The following is a 9,173-nucleotide window of genomic DNA, read 5'->3' as shown; positions in this document are numbered from 1 at the left end:
CCAGGTTACAATGAAACACTAGATTTTTGCTACCTAACGGAGACAAGGTAGGTAAGTAGGAAATGGTGTTAAAATACTGATATGTTTCAGAAAATTTATAAAGTGGTGTTTACCTGAAGGGCACAGCTAGATGTTATAGACCGGTGAGCATGAGACAAAGAAAACTCCCTTGAATTTGTACAATGTATATTGTATTATAATTATTAAAGTACAACCATGGGCAGGTAAAAACCCTATGGAGGGAGACAGGTCGCGCTTTGGTCCGTCAGGTTAATTGTCACTCCGTAACAACCATGGGATATCACTATATTTAAAAACACTGTCCGTACACCTGTAGGCACCTCACTTACTCGAGGACCTCCGACTATCAGGCCTACCTGAGGCGTTCCGGAATACCGTACAGGTGATGAGTTGAGGCCGGCTCAGGCCAGGGCGTGCTGGACGATGGCGGCGCAGCGGGCCAACTGTTACGCAGCTGGCGGGCTGCACGTCCACCGGTCAACCTCGCAGTCCTTCACCGGGCCTTATCCGGAGTGTTGACAAAAGGAGAGGCGCGGCACATCCATATGCGCGCCGCACAAAGAAAAGCTTCGACGTGCAAACAACCAAGGCAAGCTCCGCCGTAAAGAAGCTTGAAATAACTTGCAAACGCAGAAGAAAACAGTAGCAATCTTCATTCACAAAATTTGTTGAAATAGTCCGATCCCATCATAAACTTCTTCATAGAACTTAAAAACGTCAGAAAATTAAACAAAACTTTAAAGACGTTAAAAACTCAAAAACTTTAAAACTTTAAAAACTTTAAAAACTTTAAAAAACCCCATCTGCAACAAGGAATGGCAATGATTAGCATGTGGTTCAGCTGACAGCGTGGCAAGGCAACTCACGAGTGTAAAACAAAGAAAATAACTTACAGGTTCATCCGGGATAGTTGGGCATCGCTCGGATGAAACCTAAACCCACCCACTGGACCTTAGGCGATGGGATTTCAGTGATGTTGCTGAAAACAAGGACCTCGAGGTTATCACAAAGTTGGTGCAAAAATATGCACGAAGAATTGCGAGGACTCACCATCTCGGTTAAGTTGTTTATTTAAATTGAGACATCGGCTCTTGATGCCGCCGATAAATCGTGGCTTTTAATTTGCCCACATTATAGTTACGGCAGTGGAGTCTCCGGCGCTCTCGCGACGTCTCCCTTTCCAAAACCTGTCTCTCAGCTCAGCCAGCTGTCAGTCTGAGACACGAACCCACAATATTGCCAACCAAAATAAAAAAAATCTAGCAAACCATAGATTCGTTATCGATTCACTGACAACAAACGATCGATTTGTTTGATCAAAACCAAACCAAAATAAATCTTTAAATAAATGTTGCAGATAATTTAATATACCAAATTTTGAAGAAAATAAAATAATTAAAAATATTCGGGCCCATCGATAACCCTGCAGCGCCATCTGTGATGCCCTGCGGGTAAAATATAAAACAACGATATATCGTCAGAAACCACAAGATGTCGCTACAAGGCTCGTTGGTCCGAAATGCTTCGTTACAATACCCCCCTACCCACGAGAGGTTTCGAACTGGGTGAGAAACACGGCTGCCCTCAGCCATAGAGCCTGGAGCGCACAACCAGTCTAAATTTAAAAAAAACTGTCTCTAAAGACGAGACGACAAAACAATTTTTAAAAAAAAAACGTAACGAAGCACAAACACCAACATCTAAACAGCACAACCCTAAGCACAACAATTACCCCGACCTGTTATTCATCACCATTCATTGATCACCTTTCACTTCTTTCATATAGTAGCACCCAGTATCCATTTCACTGGATGTTACCCACAATCATACCCCTGATGAGCTGACGACTCTCTTAGTGTCACTCGATACCCCAATTCTAAAGACAAAGACAAAAAACAAAACAACAGTTGTTAGAGGCTTATTTAAGGAGTCACTACCCGCTCCGTCGAAAAGGAAAAAAAAAAAACAAAGAGTAACCTAATAAGGTTCCCTAACTAAACTTAATTTACAACGGCTACTATAATGCCCATTAAAAAATTTTTTGTTGACACGAGCAACGTAAATAATAAAAAACTATAGGGATAACTTCAGAGTCAAAGGATTTATAGAAATAAAATCCAGTATTTCAGCAATTCAACACTTTTATCTTTAACAAACACTTGCTCGGACGATCAAATACAGACTGACTTGCCCGCCCGGTACACGAGTATCGTCAAAAGTGGAAAGATCAACTGACTATCTTAATTATAATTTAGTGTTGTATAATCACAAATATAATAATGTTATTCACAAACAATAAATTAATAAGAATTTGCGAATATAATTGTGTTGATTTTATCTCTGAATATAAAGTATTAGATATTAAAAATACGATTTATTATTACCGTCTAGTCACAGATCAAAACGAAGTCTAATTAATTGTTATATTTTATTAAGTGACTATTTTAATGATTTTATATAATTATTAAATGTGTCGTTAATTACTAATAAGCTTACAGCTCGGCCTTCCTGTAACGAGCGAGTCCCTTCGCGAAATAGTACCTAAATACTTGCTAGAAATATAACTGTTTATCTTATACTAATCACTGATTTTATACAATACTGATTTTATCATAGTATTAATCTATTTAGGATTATATTCACGGTCACATATGGATAAGTAAACTCTTTCACATGGCATTGAAATTGTTTCAAAATATATATTACTTATACTTATAATAATTAATCAAATAATACTAATTGTTATAATATTTTACACTTATTCAATTGATATAATTCTACGAATGAAAGAATAGGATGATCATACATATTATGCAATATAAATATTAATATTCACTCTATATAATCTAATCGCCATCAGAGTTATTTTCGTCACTAGTTTCCAGATCTCTGGTAAAGTGTAGCCACGGTTGCATTTTATCTACTGCCACAATGGCTTCGTAACGGCGGTTATTTTTTTGTGACAACGGTGTGTCTTCAATAACGTACCTATCGTTCGGAAGTGCTTTTACAACGCGATATGGTCCCTGGAACTTAACAACTAATTTTTGTGACTGCCCGTCATGAGGATGTTGCCGCTCTACACGCACTAAATCTCCTACTGAGTACCGTTTTGCCGGTTTTCTACGACTATTAAACTTTTCTTGATCTTAAGTTTGTTTTTCTATTATTTTCTCCCTAGCTTCATCCCGCATATCTACCAAATCTTTTCCGGAAGTTACGTTAACAGTATCGTCCAAAACTGCGCCTAAAATTCCTTCACTTCGACACTTAATGTTAAATCCAAAGAGCAATTCAGATGGTGTCTTTTGAGTTGTCTTATGAGTTGTGGTATTCAATCCTAGTTGAATATCTAATACGTTTTCGTCCCAAGATTTTTCGTCTTTCCCGTGAGTTGAAGTAGACAGCGCATCTAAAATAGTTCTGTTAAACCGTTCTACTTGGCCATTCGCCCTAGGGGTCGCGACTGCGTTTACGACGTGCCTGATGCCATATGAAGTTACAAAGTCTTTAAAAGCCCCACTTGTAAAACTAGTGCCTTTGTCTGTGATGAGCCGTGTTGGAGCCCCAAAGTAACTGATATACTCTTTAAGAACCCTAATTGTAGTTGTAGATTTAGTGTCTCTTACTGGTTTTACAGTAATATACTTTGTGAATCCGTCCACTACAACAAGCAAATAGCAATTGCCCTTCTTACTTTTTATAAACGGTCCTAGATGGTCTGCATGAATTGTGTGGAAGGGCACGCTGGGCTTTTCTATAGGGTGAAGTTTGCCTTCACGTCTTCCACCAGGTGCTTTGTGGTGAGAGCATTCTAAGCAAGAAGAAACGTATTTCTTCACAAACTTCCGCATTTTTGCAAACCAGTAATTCTTACGTATGCGTTGCAGGGTCTTGTCAAAACCACAGTGACCTACGTCATCGTGATTCATTTTCAGGATTTGGAAACGCACCCCTTTGGGAACGAACCACTTTATTTCATCCCCAACAATTCGGTACACGCGTCCATTTTTTAATTTATAATTTGTGTGGACGTCCATTACTTGTTGTGAATCCGGATTCGACAAAGTTTCCTTAATACTTTTTACTTCATCGTCAGCTGATTGTACTGTGGCAATCCAATCTTGTTCAGTATTTTCGATGGTTAGAACATCTAAACATGTTGGGGATTCCATTTCACCTTCCCCAACAGGATTGCGACTCAGGGCGTCGACATGCGGCATACGTGAACCCGGCCTGTACTCGATGGTGCAGTCGAATTCTTGCAACTGTATCCACCATCGGGCAATTCGGGGAATCAGATCACGCTTGACAAAAGTCGACCGCAATGCGTCGCAATCCGTGAAGATTTTGAACGGAATGCCAATGAGGTAAACCCTAAACCGGTTAAGCGACGCCACTACTGCTAGTGTCTCCAGGTCGTAAGAATGAAGTTTGCGTTCTTCGGCGTTAGTCTTACGACTAAAATATAACACAGGTTGGAAAACTCCATTCGAATTGGCCTGAAGTAAGATACCAGCTAGACCGTCTTTACTGGCGTCCGTGTGTAATTGGGTTTCAGCACGGTGATCATAGAGCGCGAGTATAGGTCTTTCGGTTAACATGCCCTTTATTTTGTTAAATGCATGTTCTTGGACCTCCCCCCACGCCCATTTACAGTCCTTTTTCAGTAAATCTGTCAAGGGTGCCGCTAGTAATGCGTAATTCCTAATGAACCGTCTAAAATAACCTGACAATCCGAGAAATTGCCTAAGCTCATGTTGATTGCTAGGTTTTGGGAATTTACCCACTGCTTCGGTCTTTCGATGACCAGGCCGTATTCCATTAGAATTCACTTCATATCCGAGGAAGTCAATGGTGTCGAGGAAGAAATGGCACTTACTTAACTTTAACGTAAGACCACCCTTTTTCAATAGTCCTAGGACTTCTTCTAGTCGTTGTAGACCCTCGGTTACGTTTTTGGCCGGAATAAGGACATCGTCCATATAGACAATAGCGTACTTAATTTTTGCCTCGAGTAATATTTTGTTAATCGTACGCTGGAAAACCGAAGGCGCATTTACCAGCCCGAACGGCATCCGATTGTACTCGAATTGGCCATCTGGCGTTACGAAGGAAGTTTTATGTCGTGATTGCTCAGCGATCGGTATTTGATAGTAGCCAGAAGCCAAATCAAGTGACGTGAATACCGTGTTGCCCGCCAATTGATCAAGTTGATCTTCGATTCGTGGTAGGGGATAGTGTTCCCTTTTCGTCTTCCGATTCAACGCTCGATAATCGACGCATAAACGCTTATCCCCTGTTTTCTTTTGCACCAACACGATCGGGCTGGCATATGGCGAGGTGGATTCCCTAACAATACCGTGGTCAACCATTTCTTGTACCATGTTCCTAACTAGAGCACGATCGGCGTACGACATCCGATAGGGTCGATAGACCACCGGTTCCGCATCTTCGAGTTCTATTACCATTTCAGTCAAATCTGTGAATCCCAGATCATAAAGGCCACTCGAGAAGCAGCTACTGTATTTCTCTATTAATTTTTGTAATTTCATGAGCTCCTCTGGAGTTAGATTATCGCCGTAATTAAGATCATCATCCTTCTGGGTTTCACAAATTGACACTTTACATGAATTTACGATATGTTCTGAGTTCCCGGAATCCTTAGGGTATACGCGCGCTAAGAGGGTCCCTTTTTCTAGTGTAATTACATTGGATGACGCATTGTGTATCAGCAAAGCGCTACGTCCACCTTTGATCTCGTACTCACCCGGGAGGAGATAGTACTCATGTCCTTCGGGTCCCCTAACAGAACCGTTTACATAAACTCGAACGTCTGTACTAGGTTCGGCAATAACCTGGACGGCGCACAATGTATTTGGTTGGATATCAACGTTTGTATTTGTCGTCAGGTGTACCTTAGTACGTGGAATTTGTTGGAATATAACGGCAGTCGGGGTCTTTGTGATGATAATGTCCGGTTTTTCCGTAAAAGAGTGTCCTAACAGAACCGATTTATTAATGACATAATCGTCTACTACATACATATTAATAGTCTGTTTTATATTTTGGACTTCAACTGAAACGGTTGTCATTCCTACTGGGTAGGTTAGATTAGCACCTATACCTCGGAGGGTAGGTAAATCCTCTGGCATCACTATATCTAAATTATACTCCTTAGCCTTGGACAATTTTATTAGCGAGCACTGACTCCCCAAATCTAAATGGCAGTCTACGACATTTCCGTTCACTTTGATGTAAATCATGTATTTAGCAGTTAACTCTTCCGCTACACTTAACTAGGCGACCTGTTTTTCATTGTAATCTTTACCCTGATGTACATCTCTCTCGCGATTTTTATTAGATTTGTTTTTAAAACAATGGGCGGATAAATGACCTGATTTTTCGCATGTAGTACATTTCGCCGGGGGTTTGTCACATTTGAAACTCGGGTGCCCAGGTTGATCACAATTATAGCATGTTATTTTCATAGCGTCCGGCTTGGAGCCTCCAGGTTTACTAACAGAAGCTGTATTTCTCCGTTCGTTTCTGAATTTAGAAGACGATTCGTGATTTTCACGATTTTGTCCGACTTTGACCGTCCTGAAGTATTTTAAAACTTTCTCCGGTTCGGAAAATTGTGCCGCTTGAGCGCCTATCCTAATAGCCCTATCCTCAACACCATGTAACAGACAGTCCACAGCCTGCCGTCCGTAAATTTTACATCTGTTTAATAAGTTAATTTTTGCATAATAATAATGATCAAGCGATTCTCCGTATTTCACCCTTTTAGAAAGCATTTCAGTCAAAAGTTCAGCATAGTCTTCGCGAACTGGATCACAATGAACAGGAACGAGCCGGAGCGGGAGTCACCTGTTTTCTCCCTGAGCCTGAGACCCAATTCTGACACAAAGATTTTGGTGTCCGCCCCCCAGCTACCAAAGGTCTCCACGGCAACGGGCACGAAGTTATATGCAGGCAATAGAGCTGCATACTTCTCCCTCTTCTTCTCAGCGGCATCCTCAGCCGCTGCCGCCGGTGAGTGGATGGTTCGACCAAGGTGGCTGGCGGCAACAGTGCTGACACAAGTAGCGTCCCAAACCAGGCACTTGCCATTTTTCCAAGGCACCAAAGTCAAACCATCCGGTCTCCTCCCGTCAGACCTACACAGGCCCGGGGGCTCAAGCACGCAGGGTACGCTCGCTGACACTAAGGCCCTCCGGATAATATCGTTGAGTGCATGGTGACGCGAGAACCTCCCCGCGCAACGTCGACAACTCAGTGCGTGATGGCCATCAGCTTCCACCATGGAACCGCAGGTGCATATGTGGGGTTCACACACCTTGCAACCCAGGCGAAAAGCCACCGCCACACGCAAAGAGTCGTCGTCTAATAAGGTGCCCAAGTGAGGGGAGGGTAACGCGTGCAACCATGCCCCAGATTCAGGTTGGGAAACCGCCCGGAGTCTGGCCAAAGATGCCCCATCGGCACGAGACATAAGTTGACCCTGGATCCGCTTCGCCCCGACATCATCCCACGCACGCTGAAGATCGGACTCAACAGGGATTGACTCTCCCGCGTTGAGGGCCCCCCATGCTGACAAGGCATCGGACACATAGGGCAAACTTTCCCCGCCGCCATTAGATTGGAGGATAGTAGCGACAAGGTCTGCAACCCCATGCGCCGACGCCAAGAAAGCCGGCAAGCCCACATCACGAGATAATCGCACCCCTAAACCCCCATACCGGATCGGGAGAGTCGCCTGCACCCATTGATTTTCATCAAAGGAGACGTTTAAAACAGACTCAACCGTCAATTTTAGGGCCTCGTCAAATGAAGCCACATCACCCGGACACTTCCAGGTTGGGGTAGTCCGTAGCAGGTACGTAATCTTCGGAACAGCAAAGCACATCCGCAACAGAACAATTGCCACGTGCGCGGAAAGGTCTTTAAGACGTTCCTGAGTGACACAGAGAAGGCGAGTGCGAGAAGAAAGGGCCCCAGGAACTCCATCAAGAAAAATTGGAGACCCCAAAAGGGTGAAATCAGAAACCGAAAGTTCCTTAAGGCCTGGCAGAATCGAACAGAAACAAGTGAAGTGTGTACGAGCCTCTGTACTGCAGGGGAAAAATTCGCATTTAGAGGGATTCACCACTAGACCTAGTTCTTTGAGACGAGGAATAAGGGTCTCAAGATCCTGAAGAACATCTTCTGGTTTCCCTCCTATTGTGCCATCATCCAAATACCATACATTCAGGGTCGATTTGAGTTCGACTATGATTTTGTGTATGGCCAGACTGAAGACTAACGGCCCGAGCGGATCCCCCTGCTGGGCTCCCACTTGAGAAAGGATGAGGTTGTCACTATAGAAAAGCTTCGACGGAGATTTATAAACCTGATGAAGGAAAGGATAGAGAGAAGGAACTTTTTCTTTAACCTCACTCAATAGAACGTCTCTTTCCAAAGTATTAAACGCGTTGCAAATGTCAAGCTTCAGTACAATGCTGTCCGAGTTCGATGGTTCCATTACGAACGACCGCGTTGCGTGGATGGCCGCCTCACAACCCAGACGCGTCCCAAATCCCAACTGGTGTGGCTGTAAATAACCGGCCATGTCATTTTTTACGGCGCGACACGCTAATTTGGCGGCCAAACGACGAAAAACGCTGCCGACAGCTATAGGCCTTATACCGCCGTCTTTTTTGGCCAACGCGCATAAGGAGGCGCCGTACAGATAAGGGCACACTTGGGGAGTCACTTGCCCACTAAGCAAAAAATTTGTGAGTTTCACCAAGCATCCCAAAAGACGGCACCCATTTTCCCCAGCCGACACAGACGTTAATTCCTTGAGGTGGCTGGGACGCAATCCATCCAAACCCCCCGCAGAGCCACTATAAAACGAGTTAAGCCCGGACACCACCTCCTCTATAGCCACCGACTCCGGGATAAAAGAAATTCCTGGATCAGGTGGGACCTCAAGGGGGCGGGATGGGGCCGGGTGCTTCTCTCTTAAACCTGCCAGAGTGTTGGAGTCCTGCTGTGCGTATGAGTCCTCAGACAGCAAAAGTCGCACAGCCCCCTTAAAATCCCCTTCAAATACCTTAGCCTCAATGATCTTCCTAGCCGAGCGCACTCTGCGATACATTTACTTC

The 9,173-nt window shown here is 43.7% G+C and overlaps 1 protein-coding gene across 1 annotated transcript; it reads right to left on the bottom strand.

Moving 5' to 3' along the window:
* Positions 1-6,826: 6,826 nt before the first annotated feature.
* Positions 6,827-9,166, bottom strand: LOC126381412 (uncharacterized). The gene has a single exon (XM_050030887.1). The coding sequence runs from the start codon at positions 9,164-9,166 to the stop codon at positions 6,827-6,829; it is 2,340 nt and encodes a 779-aa protein (XP_049886844.1).
* Positions 9,167-9,173: the final 7 nt, after the last annotated feature.

This window comes from Pectinophora gossypiella, unplaced genomic scaffold (genome assembly GCF_024362695.1).
Source record: "Pectinophora gossypiella unplaced genomic scaffold, ilPecGoss1.1 Pgos_50, whole genome shotgun sequence".
In the NCBI taxonomy this organism is placed as follows: Eukaryota; Metazoa; Arthropoda; class Insecta; order Lepidoptera; family Gelechiidae; genus Pectinophora; species Pectinophora gossypiella.
Note: the sequence above shows the minus strand (reverse complement) of the source record. Positions and strands in the feature narration are given on the sequence as shown.